Source organism: Rhipicephalus sanguineus, chromosome 8, assembly GCF_013339695.2.
Source record: "Rhipicephalus sanguineus isolate Rsan-2018 chromosome 8, BIME_Rsan_1.4, whole genome shotgun sequence".
Classification (NCBI taxonomy): domain Eukaryota; kingdom Metazoa; phylum Arthropoda; class Arachnida; order Ixodida; family Ixodidae; genus Rhipicephalus; species Rhipicephalus sanguineus.
Window position 1 is genome coordinate 128,256,450 of NC_051183.1, and position 16,214 is coordinate 128,272,663.

Below are 16,214 nucleotides of genomic sequence, written 5' to 3' on the forward strand. Positions count from 1 at the left end.
ACGTTCGTTTGTCAATAATGTGAGCGGAACACCGAATTCATCTTTAGTGTATGAATACTTGGAAGGTACAAATGCGAATGTGCCGTATTGAAATGCCATAGAATTTTCCGCCTCAGCATTTGGTGTCATGAACACTTTTGCGCTTGCTCACTGCGTTTGGCCGTTATGGCGTATTTCAAAGATAATTTCAGTGTTAGAGACTCACCTTGCGCACGACTACACATATCTACGGCATCATTCACGTGCGAGCAAACACGTGAAAGTACAACCAGCGTTTCTAAAATGCAACAACTGCAGTTAGTATCAACGAAGGGCACTAGAATCTTATCATTTTTTATATACATGTATATGCGGTGCGAGCGACGCACACGCAGTCTAATCAGTCTCTCGGGTACTCTGTAAATATCACAACCTCACCTTGCGCTCGTCGACAGTGCCGATGGACGTTGATTCCAAGTGGATGCGCGAATTGTATAGACCACTCCTGGACTTTATCTAGAAAGCCACGTGGTATCGTTTTATTTAATTTTTGCTGCAGGGCTGGGGTCTCAAACGTGACTCGCACGTGACTGCCTTCGTCCCATCCTTTTATCGGTCAGCTCTAGAACGGACGAAGCCTCAAAGGGGTCAAGGGGAAACTGCGCACAGGCAAAAACCGGACGTATGCACTAAGGGATGAGGAAGGCAAAGTCACTGTCTCTATGGATAGGAAAGTTAAAATAGCTGAGGAGCTTTACAAATATCTGTACAGTAGCCAGGACAACGAGGACGATAACGTAAGAAGTAGGCAAGAGTAATCGGACAACCCACCAGTAATGACATGAGAAATAAAGAAATCCTTAGAGGGAAAGCAAAGAGGCAATTGCCGCTGGTTAGGATCAGGTAACATCAGTTCTGTTGAAAGACGGTGGACAGATTGTTTTAGAAAAACTGGCCACCATGTATAGAAAGTGTCTCTTGACGATGAAGGTACGAGAATCTTGGAATAATTTGAAAATCACCTTAATTCATAACAAAGACGACGTCAAGGGCTTGAAATATTACATACCGATCTGCTTACTGCCGTTGTCTACAAGCGATTTAAAAATATAGCAAGATTCCGTACAGGCTACTCGACAATAAACAGATTCACACGGTCAATGAAGTGATAGAGAAATGCGCGGAATATAACCAACCCCTACATATAGCCGTCAGAGATTACGAGAAGGTATTTGATTCGGTCGAGATGGCAGCAGTCATTCAGGCACGGAATCAGGGCGTCGACGAACCGTATATAAAAATACTGGAAGAAATCTTAGATTTAGGTGCACGTTAAACAACCCTAAGTGGTCAATAATTCTGCAGCACTCCCATACGGCGTCCCACATAATCATATCGTGGTTTTGAGACATTAAACGCCACTAGTACTACTACTACTACTAATAACAATAACAATTTTTATTATTATTCATAATATTGTTATAATAATAATAATAATAATAATAATAATAATAATAATAATAATAATAATAATAATAATAATAATAATAATTAGTAGTAGTAGTAGTAGTAGTAGTAGTAGTAGTAGTAGTAGTAGTAGTAGTAGTAGTAGTAGTATTACTAAGGCGTGAAACTGGTAGAGTGTTGGTTTATGTAAATTGCATTACCACAAATGAAAGCTTGAAGCATATATAGTCAAACTGTTTTATTGTTTTCTCCACGTTGCATCGGTTTAAACCACACTCGTATTAATTCGTCTAGTCGGGTTGTGGATATCACAACTTGCAATCTCACTGCAAAAAAAATATATATATACAGAGACCAGGAGGAGCCCTTTCTTTACTTGTACACCGCCAAAATACAGACACACTGCGCTGTAGCTTTTCGGATGCGACAGCAGCCCCAGAAGATGGCCTAGCGAATAAAGCAAGCAAGACTAGAGGAATATCATAGCCTTCTCCCTTTATATCTCGATTTTTTTTTATCCTGCGGCAAGAGCATGCGTAACTCCGAAGTATCCATGTGCGCATTCACATGGATACTTCCGAATTATTGATAAGCAGATGCTTGTGATGGAACATGCAGAATATTAGTTTAGGCAGAACTCTGTGCGTGACACTCCTGCATTAATGATGACGCGTGTGTACGAGGTTGTTTTTCATGCATTATTTTTGTTGCCCCCAAGCGGCCTACGTAAACAATAAAACTTTAAGGGTCTTTACGTGCCATAACCCCATTGTCATTATCGCCAAGCCGCAGTGGGAGATTCTGCGATAGGTTTAAACACCCGGGGGTCTAGAACGTGCATCTAACAGACCTAAGTAAGCATGTGTTCTTGCATTTCGTCCCCGCCGGAATACGACCGTCGTGGCAGGGAATAGAACACACGACCTCCCTAGAGTTACTGTATATGCTACCTTTAGGTAGCAGAGTTGCGCATCTGTTTTCCAACGCCGCTAGCAACCATGCATTGCGGAGAAGCTGACGCTCGGGCCAATTTTTGTATTTCTCGACGCCGCCGCTGCAGCTCACTCAATTAACTCTAGTCATCGACAGCCAATGTTTATCGCTGGCCTTCGACACGCCAGACATGTTTATCGGCGACGCGGTAGGCATGTCGCCTGCAAAAATGGAGTGCGACTTCACCGCATAGCTGTGGTTGCTAGCCGGACCTATGCGCTACTCTGCTACCTAAAGGTAGCATATACAGTGACTCCAGACCTCGCTACTCAGCAGCGCCACACTTTATCAGCCAATTGCTTCCACGGCGTTGGCGGCGTCAACAAAAAATCATCACGTGATGACATCACGATGGGACGTTATTATGGCGTCACACATTCCCAAGATCACGTAATTATGACGGCATGATGACGTCACATAACGTGACTTCATCACATGACATTGTCGCATTGCACTGCCTCTGTGATGGGTTGGCCAATCACAGAGGCAGTGCAAAACTACGTTAGGTGCAGAAAGCTTTTACACGAGGGTGGGGCAGAACAGACACATCGAATGACGACAAGAAGAAAACTTTCACCTTCGAGTCGTCTTAGTCTAATGCATAAGGAGCCCAGTGCGTTTCTTTTTATACGAATGATAGGCCTTGTCTATGAGAAGTTCTTCTCGCAAACGTAGTCACGAGGCGTGCGCTTTCCATCTTTCCTTGGCATGGCACGAGCCCACGCTTCCAAGCTCACCGGGTCACTAGGAGCTTTGAAAATCACAAGCCATACAACACGGCCCTCTTAATTAATAATATTACTTAGCACCCTCTAGTGTTTATTGGCATTACTGTACGATTGAGACGATGGCAATGAGTGATGCGAGGAAACCGAAGAATTTGATCATATAAGATTTCTGACAAATTCGATCCGTCACTTAGTAGGCAAATATCGCGTCTACTAAGTATGAAAATAATCAAAAAGTAGGCCATACCTTTAAGAGGGGGGTCACACTTTCTGCGAGATGTGAGTCGCGCACTGCAACACACTGCTTTCAGCGTCATTGACTGCAGCACGTGGCTTCAGTTAAGCTCCCATTGCGAGAAGCTCAATGCGGCCACTCTAGAAGCGCCACGAACCAACACAGAAAAAAGTGGGGCTCATCCCGTAAGAAAAACAGAGTATGTACATTGCCTACGGTACGTAACGAAATGCAGGGAAAGAACTCCGCTTGCAGACTTGCAGACCATCGCCGTGGTATAGGTAAGGCCTGCGTTAATAATATCCGGGATTTAACGTCCCAAAACCACGATATGATTATGAGAGACGCCGTAGTGGAATGCTCCGGAATACTTGACCATCCGGTGTTCTTTAACGTGCACTAACATCGCACAATACACGGGCCCCTAGCATTTCGCATTCATCGAAATGAGACCGCCGCGGCCAGGATCGAACTCGGGGCCTTCCGGTTAGCAGCCGAGCACCATATCTACTGCTCCACCGAGGCGGACAAGGCCTGTGTTGACAGCAATGTTTACCTTCTGGCAGCACGGTAACAGGGCAGTTCAATGCCTTGGAACTGTTATAATAGTGGGTACACCCCGCTATTGTAAGAGTTGCACACACACTAGCGATGTGTATGTGTGCTTCTTTTCGTTTTCTGTCCCCTCTCGGCGCGCTTTTTCACGCTCAACAGTGAACTAATTGACTAAAAAAAAGAAAGATATTGTGGAAGGTTGCTCAGCTTGCCTTTAACAACTTTCAGTGTAATCCACTATTTGACAAACATCGCCTCATGAGCTGCTACGTTGTCTATCGGTAAACAAAGTCACGACACAGAGAATAAACATAAAACGGCTTTTCGAGAACCCCCCCGCCACGGTGGTCTAGTGGTTATGGCGCTCGGCTGCTGACCCGAAGGTCGCGGGATCGAATCCCGGCCGCGGCGGCTGCATTTTCGATGGAGGCGAAAATGTTTGAGGCCCGTGTACTTAGATTTAGGTGCACGTTAAAGAACCCCAGGTGGTCTAAATTTCCGGAGCCCTCCACTACGGCGTCTCTCATAATCATAGCGTGGTTTTGGGACGTTAAACCCCAGATATTATTATTATTATTTTCGAGAACCTTCCACGTCACTTGCGAACATAAGCAAAAGATTTCAACTCGTAATTAAAATATTAAATGGGTCCTGACGAGAGACTTTTTAACGAACTTTACCATGTAAAAATAGAAACAAGCGATTTTGTCCAGAATAAAACTGGCCGCAAGAACCGGGTTTCAAGCCGCGACCTCCTGCAATTCTACAGACCAGCATAATATAATAATAATAATTGCTGGGGTTTAGCGTCCCAAAACCCCGATATGATTATGAGAGACGCCGTAGTGGAGGGCTCCGGAAATTTCGACCACCTGGGGTTCTTTAACATACACCTAAATCTAAGTACACGGGCCTCTTGCGTTTTCGTCTCCATCGAAAATATGGCCACCGCGGCCGGTATTCGATCCCGCGACCTGCGGGTCAGCAGTCGAGCACCTTATTCACTAGAACACCCTGAAGGGTTGCAGATCAGCATAGGCAGTCAAACAAGAAGGCGGGTTTTACGATACTTTATATCAGTCTAATCTGTTTCAGCCCTCTTTCACCAACACTTAGCGGAGAGGAAAACGCGGCCTGGGTAGCATGTCATGAGCATAATGAAGTCGGTGCTTTCCGGCGTCTTTAGTTATCGACTAAAACGCGTTCTTGGGCTAGTTGGTGCATGGTCTGACAAAAATTTGGAGGCACCAAGGAACGAGGACAAGAAATGACAGGAGTGGTGCCAAACTAAAAGCTGTTTTATTGGAAAGAACATTGCATTCCAGGTAGCTTCACGCGCATGGGCGAGTCACATTGACAATCACGGTAACAGAATGACAACCTACTGTGAGTTATCAAGACTTGTCTAAAAAGTGCAATTCGTTGCGATATAAATTCAAGGAAGGCACACTAACACATTGGGCACTCTTCTTATTTATGCAAAAAGCCTCCAACAATTCTCTGGCCACCTGGTTTCGAATTTTCCCAAGCACCCTGGTTTCGAAAAACCGGGGCGCGCATGCGCAAGACTTGCAGTGCGAAGGCAAGTGTAAACCAGATACATTGTTAAGGGAGGCTTCATGTTCCTTTAATCGAAACATCGCCCAGTCTGGCCGATGCATGTCCTACCACAGCTGAGGGGTATTTCGTAAACCACCCCAACTACGCATGGGCAATACGGTTTTACATGCTGTATGTCACAGGCGGCCTTATTGCTTTTCTCAGACACACGGGCGCATAGCCGCGAGAGATTGTTAGGGGCGCTGTTGAAACTAAGGTGACTTTATTAAAATGATTCTTTTTAAGAAGATCATTGAACAATATTGGGCTTGCAAAGGTATTGTTGCCTTTTCCTTTTCATGATTGCAGCAAGCGGCCATGTATGTACTGAAAAGCTTGAAGAAGTCGCGTTTCTACACAGTTCCACTTGGAAGAATTCTTCTAGCATGTGTGTGCTCCGAGATATCTATCTCCAAAGTCTAATTCCAGTTTGCATGATTACGCATTCAAGGCGGTGAGAATCGGCGCAGTGGTCCTCCCTGATGTGACGAGCAGTCATTGCTGGGTATCTCCACCCGGTAGTAAAAGGGTAACCGTTATAATTTTTCCTGTGCCTTCGACCTGTTGTCAGATTAAACGCCGCACGCAACTGCCGCGGCAGTTGCGTGTGGCGTTTAACACACATACGAGCGTGCACATACAAACGTACGCACGAGCATATATAAAGTATGGTTGAACACCCCGACCCCCTTCCCCTTCCAAAAACAATTTCTGGTTACGCCCTGGCTTTGAGATGTTGTTGTTTGTTCATTCCTTTCTTTGGTTGAATATATACTTCAAGCACAGTTGACTCCGTCGGTGAACAATGTAGCTACGAATCAAATCTAGAGGAATAGTAGAAACGCCGCGCTCCATAGTTTCATCGAATAGCTGCATGTAATGCAGCTCATTCTCACTAGTCAGAACTAGTGGTCCAAATGCACGCGCATGGGCAAAACGCAATGAAGGGCAGAGAGTGCTAGCAAAGAGGCTATTTAGCGACCTCTGTGATCTTGATGGCCCGCGATCTTCAAGCCAAGGTTACTCGTTCATGCATCTTTGAGCTCGTTTTACTTATTAAAATGATTAAAGCCGCCGTGGTGGCTAAGAAACTTGGGCGTTTCTCTGCAAATTATGCAGTCGCGCAACCAAATTTCACCAGATGTGGCCCAATTTCGACACAAGCGGCATGCAAAAAAAAAGAAAATAAAACGCGTGGCCTACCGGTGTCTACGTGGGCGGAGCCACCGACTTAGCCTGGGAGCTTGGCGCTCGGACCGTAGATTCTCTGGACCATAATAAAGTTCTTGCCTTGCCGTACCATGCGCGTGTATCGTGCATTGGTGTTATGTTAAGGAACCGCAGGTGGTCCCAGTAATTCAAGGTCCCTGACTAGCCGCCGCGGTGGCACCATTGTTGCGGTACTCATCTGTTGACCCGAAGATAGCGGGTCGGATCCAGACCACGGCGGCCACATTTTCAATGGAGGGATTAATGCTAGAGGCCCGTGTACTTAGGTTGAAGTGCACGTTAAAGAAGCCCATGTGGTATAAATTTTTCTGAGCCTTCCACTACGGCGTGTCTTCAAATCGTATCACAGTTTCGGCAGTTAAACCCTGGTGCTTCACTATACGGCGTGCCCGAGCACGGAAAGGGCAGCCATAAAGTTACATTCACATATATAGTCGATGAAGAAAGCGAAATGCGGTAAAGTTTTCATTGATCTTGTGCTGCCAAAGGCCTATTCTTCGTTGCTCCATAGCACAGTAGAGTCAACATAACCACCAACGTAACGTGCACGCGCTTTTTATATTATCACCTGTCTTTTTCTGTATTCGACGATGTACTGAGCCCGGCCGCGGTGGCCGCATTTTCGATTGAGGCGAAAACGTTTGAGGGCCGTGTACTTGGATTTAGGAGTGCGTTAAAGAACCCCAGGGGGTCAAACTTTCCGGAGCCCTCCACTACGGCGTCCCTCATAACCATATCGTGGTTTTGGGACGTGAAACCCCAGATAATAATAATAATAATAATAATAATAATAATAATAATAATAATAATAATAATAATAATAATAATAATAATAATAATAATAATAATCAATCAATCAATCAATCAATCATTTATTTAACGTGCCCAGGAACAACCGTAAGGTCTTTGTGCAGGCGCACGCAAAAAAAAACAATAAAAATAAACAGTACAATACAGACAGTTTTCAGAAATAATAAGAGCAAAAACACGTAGACAAAGAGAAACGAACACAAAAGTGGAGGAGTAAAATAAGACAACACGAGAAATATTGACGGGGAATAAAAAATTAGATTGCATATATACAACTATGTGGAAAGACTGAGAAGGGAAGACTTTGTACATTGTGCCACACTATGTCAAAGCAGTGCAAAGCTCGGATGAAAACAATGATTGTGGGCTATGAAAAACGTCAAGATCAAGAAAATTAACATTATAGAGACTTTGTATTCTGTGAACGGTAGAGAGTGGGAAGAAGCAGGCGGGTACATTAAACGGTCGGTTCTCTCTGGTTAACTTACGCGGAATTCGAAAACTGACACAATTGAGAAGTACAGGGCAGGATATGATACCGTGGACTAGCTTGTAAAGAAATAAGAGATCAGAGCGATTTCGTCGGCAGTGATAATAATTCAGCAGTATTTGAACGAAATCCAGAGTCATTTTTAGCAAAGCGATGGTTATATATGCCGAGGAATTTTTTCTGGACTCGTTCAACGGTGTTGCCGCTGAATTGAGCAATGCCATTCCATATCACGGACGCATACTCAAGTTGTGGAAGACATGTTGCCGTGTACAATTTGTGTAGGGCCATGGGAGACCTGAATTCTCGAGATATTCTACAAACACATCCGAGAGAACGAAGGCCCCGCATAGCAGCACGCTTAACGTGAGCAGAAAAGTTTAACGCACTGTCAACAACAACACCAAGATCACTGATCTCATAAACCTTGCATAAGGACACGGAATTGACAGAGTATTGAAATGACACGCTAGGTGTTTTGCGAGTGATAGACATGAATTTTGTCTTCGAGGTATTCAGAGTAAGGTTATTACCGTTGCACCATTCGGAAAAAGAGCGCAAGTCTGACTGCAGCAAGCGACAGTCGTTAACTGAATGAATTTCCTTCAAAATCTTGATGTCATCGGCATACAAGAGGAAAGAAGAATTACGAATGGAAAAAGAAACATCATTCACGTAAATTAAAAATAGGAGTGGGCCTAATACCGACCCTTGCGGGACCCCAATAGTCACTGTATACAAAGAAGAGGTTCGGCCATTTACGGCAACATAATAAGATCTATTGAGCAGATAGCTAATAATAATAATAATAATAATAATAATAATAATAATAATAATAATAATAATAATAATAATAATAATAATAATAATAATAATAATAATAATAATATATTATTATTATTATTATTATTATTAAAAGCTCATTGATTCCTAATCAACATGGTTTTCTCGCTGGCCGCTCAACTACCACAAATCTTGCTAGTTTCATGACGCAGATCTCCACACCTATTTCTCAGAGAGGACAGGTTGACGTACTCTACTGTGACCTGAGCAAGGCTTTTGACGTAGTCAGCCACACACTGATTATGGTTAAACTTGCGCAATTTGATGTTGACTTGTCGGTTGTGAATCTCCTGCAGAGCTATCTGCTCAATAGATATTGTTATGTAGCGGTAAATGGCCAATCATCTTCTTTGTATAAAGTGACTAGTGGGGTCCCTCAAGGGTCAGTATTAGGCCCACTCCTATTTTTAATTTACGGTAATGATGTTTCTTTTGCCATTCGTAATTCTTCTTTCCTCTTGTATGCCGATGACATCAAGATTTTTAAGGAAATTCATTCAGTTAACGACTGTCGCTTGCTGCAGTCAGATTTGCGCTCTTTTTCCGAATGGTGCAACGCTAATAACCTTTCTCTGAATGCCTCGAAGACAAAATTCATGTCTATCACTCGCAAAACATCTAGCGTGTCATTTCAATACTCTGTCAATTCTGTGTCCTTATGCAAGGTTTATGAGATCAGTGATCTTGGTGTTGTTGTTGATAGCACGTTAAACTTTTCTGCTCACGCTAAGCGTGTTGCTTTGCGGGGTCTTCGCACCCTAGGCTGTGTTTGCAGATTGTCTAGAGAATTCCGTTCTCCTATGCCGTTCCGAAAATTGTACACCGCGCTATGTCTTCCTCAACTGGAGTATGCGTCCGTGATATGGAATGGCATTGCTCAATCCAGCGGTAACACCATCGAACGAGTCCAGAAAAAATTCCTTAGCATATATAACCATCGCTTTGCTAAGAAATCTCGTTCAAATACTGCTGAATTATTATCATTGCCATCACTTCACTGCCGACGAAATCGTTCTGATCTCTTGTTTCTTTACAAGCTAGTCCACGGTATCATATCCTGCCCTGTACTTCTCAATTGTGTTAATTTTCGAATTCCGCGTAAGTTAACCAGAGAGAACAGACCGTTTCATGTACCCGCCTGCTTCTTCCAACACTCTATCGTTCACAGAATACAAAGTCTCTATAATGTTAATTTTCTTGATCTTGACATTTTTCATAGTCCACAATCATTGTTTTTATCCGAGCTTTGTACTGTTTTGACATAGTATGGCACAATGTACAAAGTCTTCCCTTCTCCGTCTTTCCGCATAGTTGTATATACGCAATCTAATTTTTCATTCCCCTTCAATATTTGTCTTGTTGTCTTATTTTACTCCTCCCCTTTTGTGTTCATTTGTCTTTGTCTACGTGTATTTGCTCTTTTTATTTCTGAAGACTGTCTGTATTGTATAGTTTTTTTTATTGTTTTTTTTTTGCGTGCGCCTGCACAAAGACCTTACGGTTGTTCCTGGGCACGTTAAATAAATGATTGATTGATTGATTATATTATTATTATATTATTATTATTATTATTATTATTATTATTATTATTATTATTATTATTATTATTATTATTATTATTATTATTATTATTATTATTATTATATACTGAGTGAGAGTAAGTGAGCATGGGTTCTCGGTGTTCAATTGGTTTTATTGCTGAAGAATGTCGGTTCGCTCCATCTCAGTCTAGCGCCAATGTTCCGCAATATATGCTCTGGTCATCCCAGTCCAGCGCCAATGTTGAGCTGTAGGCCACCGTGAGCCAATGGAGTGGGGGCGAGCATAGGCCTGCGCATGCCCAGTCCAAGGGGACCGTACGGGACAACCGGTAATCCGGCACCGAATCCAACGCCGCCAAGGTGCCCTCCAAGATGCCCACCGTAAGAACCAAAGCCCATTCCTGCCCCGAGACAGCAAGTTCGCAGTGTGGCACAGCATTGCCTGCAAAGTACGTGTGCTTGAAGTTATTTTTATGAGACCAAAAAAAAAAACACAGGTTCCGTTCAAGGGAGCGATTTATTGGGATAGTCGGTGGCCGTTCACGGTTTCGTGTTGTGCTATGTACTTACGGTCCTAGAAAAACAGATACACAATGACAACGGATGGTGCGCAACCCCACAACTTATTTATTCCTATCTTGTGGCGCGTCATATCAGCGTTATTCACCAGCTATTCGGTCTGTAATGGCACAACGCCGCAAGAAACCATGTACGCAAGCCGCCCAGAACTTTTTTCGCCCCTTGCACATCTTTTTCATGTGGAAACTGCGAACGCGCCACGAAACTCACGAAGCTCACGAAGTTCGAGAACAGATGCGGTTTACATTTGTGTAATGTCCTCTCGATTACGTTTGAGACGGCGGTGATTAAAAAGTGAGGTAGGCTGATGCCTAGCTCTATTTTCTATTGACCATCATTTGGTCGAATACCCCATAGAGCATAACGTGAAGACAAAATCTCAGGTATAATGACAGGGAATAGACGGCGTTCTAGGGAATGTCCTGTATTCCCATGCAAGAAAAAGGAGGCCAATATATGTGACTAGCAACAAGAGTCACCGTACATTTCTTCGTATTCCCTTAATTTTATTTCGGTGATTTACTTGTTTCTTGCCTCACCTTGAATGCGAAAGATAGGTACCACTGGGGAGAAGAAAGCGAGAGGACATCAGCTCTGCGTGATGCAGAAACGCTGAACTTTGGACTTACAGAATTACAAGTGAATTTTAAAGCCAAAGTTAAGGATGATGCAGCAGCGTCTTCAGCAGATCGGACAAGACTAGCACAATCCTTCCGTTCTAAGATCTGCATGTACAGGCTGCATGCAATCATTGAGGCCTTTTGTTGGTAGTTAAAATTTATGGATATAGTCATTCATCTAGCCCTACTTTAAACACGTTCAGAAGATTACGACAATCAAATGGAAATAAACATTGCCTCAATGCATAAACTAATCGTTTAATGCGGTCCTTTCGGTTGGTATGTAACGCGAGCTGTTCTAATACGCGCAGACGGAACATCGGCGATAGAGGACACCACGTAAGCGCTCGAAATTGGTCGCGCGCAGTAAATAGGTTAAATATAAAGAAGTTAAATGAACAAACAAAAGGGCATGCGTGAACACATTCTGTGAGGATGTCAGCAAAATGCGTAGCCACCCGGGAATATCAGTTACAGAGTACATGTGGCCAGATTCTTTTCGGGGGACAGAATTGAGACCGGCAAGTAACGTTTTTTATATCCCATTGCGAGAAACTAGTCTACATTTGTTAAGAAGTGCGCTCAACTGGGCTGGTGAGTTTGTGCTTCAAGTGCATCGCACAGCGCTGTCTCCAGGACATGGGCAAGGCAACACGCTCTGCTATATCTCGGCCGTTATATCATGTTAGCGAACTATTTTATGTCATAACTGCTAGCTTGGCGTACACAGAGAAGGGTGGTCAAAAGTTCCCAGGTCGCACTTTCGTAGGATTACATAGGGTAGCGGCCAGGGAACTTTTGAACACCCCCGTACCTGGAATGATCTGCGCATGTGCAACCTCTTTAGTCCGGGCTCTGGTGTCATATATACCGTAAATTGGGAGGCCTAGTAAAATGTTTGTTGAAACAAAGCTCGAGAAGATCATGCAGAATTCATGTCGAGTTCTGAAGTTGGTTAAACTTATCTGTGTCAACCTTGCCACATTCACTGCACTTTTGGTTACCCCAAAGCAAACAAAGGAGAAACGATGAGGCGCTTTAGAATGATAAAGGGCTTAATTTCTAAATAATGCCTTGAGTGTTTTTGTTGTAGCACATCATTTATCAGCACGCCCAATCCAAATAAATACATCTGATGAATTGGTACCGAAACTGCACTGCTTTTTGTCGATGTTGCTTCGCAGATATGAGATCACTTTTCTTTTTGTGTTGTTCAATCTTACCACAAGTTCTCGAAGTTTACTATGTTCAGTGCTCCGCTCTTCTAAAGTACCATGCACTTGGCCCAGCGCTTTCAAGCAACATTTCCCAGATGCATATGTAAACTTTTCAGGGAGAGAGAGATATGTTTAGTTACAGGAAGGCGGATATGTTTGCCTATAAACTTTGCAGGCTTCTATCTAGATGACAGCTTTATATGCAATGTCATGATCACGTAGGAGGTATTGTGGAGCCTAGGCTCGTACCTTGCAGCCAGCACGTTTAATGTGGGGCAGTTGCATCCGTACGATCCGCCGCCGACGATGACTGCAGGATGTGCTTGGCCGACTGTCATGGCAATGGCGCACAGTGATATAGCACAGAAGATGGCGGTGCTGGTGGGCTTCATGATGGCTCCTTGAAGTGAAAAAAAGACACTATTGCGCAATACTGCCAAAACGGGTTTTAGCACAGGTAGCTTTGAAGTTTTGATGCTTTTGTATTGAATTAAATCATGCATTGTCGACCACTCCACGTATTGCTGACAGTGCTGCGGCTCTTCCACAGAATTGGCTTCCGGTTTATATTTCCGCTGCCTTCATTCAATTCTGCTTTCCACTTCCGATCTCTTAGTTCAATTCGAATTTCCACTTGAGACCTCCTATTTCATTTGCTTCTGTCTTAGCGGAACAGATGCAAGACAGGCGCTTTGTGATGAAGACAGCCGGGAAATCGCGAAAAAGGTGGCTCAACGTTGCTAGCGCCGCAACGGAAAAAGCGATACTCCTGAGAAGAGAAAAAAAAAACGTATGGCAGCTCGACTGCTGTGAAACCTGAAGACCCTACCTGAAGAGGTGCGTAGCACGGGCACCCAGCTATTCCCGTTGGTTGAGCACCCACTGCTCCGTTTACCAAAGCATCGGTGACGCCAATGTTTTAGGTAATCATGCAGGGTTTCCCCGGCACGAGTAATCTTGTTAGGGATCTATATTCGCAAACTCGGCGTGCGACGCTGCGCTACTTTTTGCTGCGCATTATCGACTTCCTGCATCTTACGGCACTTGAGATACGCGTTGTTTGCAACGACTGGCGTCAGGTTCTTTCCCCCATCAGATGTAGCCGCGCAGGCGAAGCGTAGGGATTGGGGCATTCGCTCGCTCGGCGAGGCGGTGGCGCCATCTCTTGCGCGTCTCCGGAGCCAGCCGCATGTATCCGAAGCGTCTTTAGCAATTTTAAAGGCAAGCTGAAGTGGTTTTATAATTCGGTAAAACGGTCGACGAAGGCGTAATTTTTTCCGCTGTTGTGTCAGCAGGAGCTTTAAAATACGTGAAAGAAAAGTTCGTCTTGCTCCGCCCACGAGAACCAGCCGAAAGAGTGGTTGTGGAAACGAAATAACTGGAACTCCGTCATAGTCTGGGAGCCGCGAAGCACTGTCGTATCTCGAACCGAGGCCTCCGTGACTAGTTCCGGCTGCGCGCGTTGGTGAAACCGATAGCGAAGGCCATGCTTTGATGTTGCCGATGATGCGCACATCGAAGATGACGTCAACGCGTTCGCTCAGAATCTAAAGAAGCCCTATGGCTGAAGCCGCTGTTTTTTTGCCAAGAAATGCTATCTGCGTTCACTTCTGTGAACTCTTACATTGGTTTTCGAATTCAGCAGTGATCAAACTATGATTAGACACTCCAAAGTCATTTTTTAAGTGCTTCAGCTTCCCTTTAGTAAGTATTGCGATTGCGTCTTGGTTATTTCTCTTAAATATGTTACTTTAGACCTTCTTTGGTCATTTTAACCCACTTTTTCGCATTGCTCAGTTGAGGGCTTTACGGCGAGCGTGATCACGCCACGTGAGACGCATGGATAGACGACAAGCCGGGCCTCTAAAGGGCTGCGCACTCAAAAAATAGCGAGCACGTCGCCATTCGAGCGATAGGCACACTACATTTGACGATCCGTATCATTTTATTGAGCGATATAAACGCAAGTAAGTTCGAACATATGATATTGCTTGATCTGGCAAAAAAAAAAAGAGCATAATGGTGAGTGAAGCCGGAACACGCAATGTCTCCTATCGGCTAAATGCGCCAGCGCTCTTGTTAATTTCTCCGGGAATCGTCGCACGCAATTCAAAGACGAGGAGCGGGGTGCGTAAGCAACCACTGAATTCCGGCACTTTTCGTTGCATTGCTATCTGCGAAGTAAGACTTGACTCGTCGTTTATCTTATGAATGCTTTGTCTCCTTTAAGTCCATCTCAATGTAGCTAGATTTAGTTTAACATCTTGCTTGAAATATTTTGTCATAGTCTGTCCATAGTCGCCTTTAGGCTCATCACGCATGACATTTTCATTCCATGTACTGTTCATCATTACTGAATAAATATCAATATTACCCGTTTTTCCCAACGCAATAATCTTCCTTTGCCAGCCGTAAGGACAAACTACGGCAAGTTCTTAACCCTATTTACTAGCATAGCTATCTGGAATTCATTGCTTTTCGAATTAAAATCATCGCACAACATTCATATTTTCACCTCGCGCAGCAAGAAATATTTTGTTCAGGAATTAATCAACGCATCTGAATTGTGTAATTACCTGTTAACAGCTCTCAACATTTCTTTGCTATTTTAGTATTTAACATTTTCTTTTGTGTTACTGACACCACTGATAATGAAACGAGTTGAATTTGTCATGTAGAGCTGTTCATTATTATTACTCTTTATCATTCCTGTTTCATCACTTGCTTTTGATTATTTCGATGTTACTTCTTTGAATACGGATTGTTACCATTATGTTATGTATTGGTCGTATTGTTATAGTTAATCAAGATTATTCATTATTGCTCACACGTCCATATATTTTTACTGTATGTTTTGTAATAACCCCATTTATGTAGCCAAAGGAGGTCCCCTTGTCAGTTTTTCTGAAACTTTGGGACCTCCTGCTCTAATGCGCTAACGATGTAACCGAACTGAACTATTTAATAAACTTGATTGACTTGAATTGTAGTGGGCTTCTGCAAAAATAAAGTGATGTCATAGTGAGGCCTCGATATTAAACAACTCGCCCAAGCATTCGTTTTAGCTATGTCGAAACTGCCTCAAAGTATTGCGACGACGTTGGGTTGAAAACAGGGCACGCGAGATAGACTGCACGAGTTCTGCAATAGCGCTGCGACTTCTCGTGAGATGCAACGTTGACTCGATCGTCTATTCGTCGGCGCGAAGCCAACTAAAGGCATTTTGAGCAGTACGACTGAGCGCAATATTAACACAAATTACTGCGGACCCATCTAGGGGTGAATGATTAAAATTACAACTAAATCAAGCGCACGCCAAGTGTACAGG

The 16,214-nt window shown here is 43.7% G+C and overlaps 1 protein-coding gene across 1 annotated transcript; it reads right to left on the minus strand.

The window, feature by feature from the left end:
• Nucleotides 1–10,610: 10,610 nt before the first annotated feature.
• On the minus strand, nt 10,611–13,283 carry LOC119402358 (uncharacterized). Its single transcript, XM_037669499.2, has 2 exons — nt 13,136–13,283; nt 10,611–10,912 (listed from the first exon to the last, which is right to left on the minus strand). The coding sequence occupies exons 1-2, from the start codon at nt 13,276–13,278 to the stop codon at nt 10,690–10,692; spliced, it is 366 nt and encodes a 121-aa protein (XP_037525427.2). The 5' UTR covers nt 13,279–13,283; the 3' UTR covers nt 10,611–10,689.
• Between the last annotated feature and the right edge of the window lie 2,931 nt (nt 13,284–16,214).

Excerpts from the sequence above, each read along its gene's own strand:
- LOC119402358 (XM_037669499.2), bottom strand. The coding sequence starts at position 13,278 with ATGAAGCCCACCAGCACCGCCATCTTCTGTGCTATATCACTGTGCGCC. Across the intron at positions 10,913-13,135 it reads TTAAACGTGCTGGCTGCAAG|GCAATGCTGTGCCACACTGC; the intron begins GTACGAGCCTAG and ends CGTACTTTGCAG.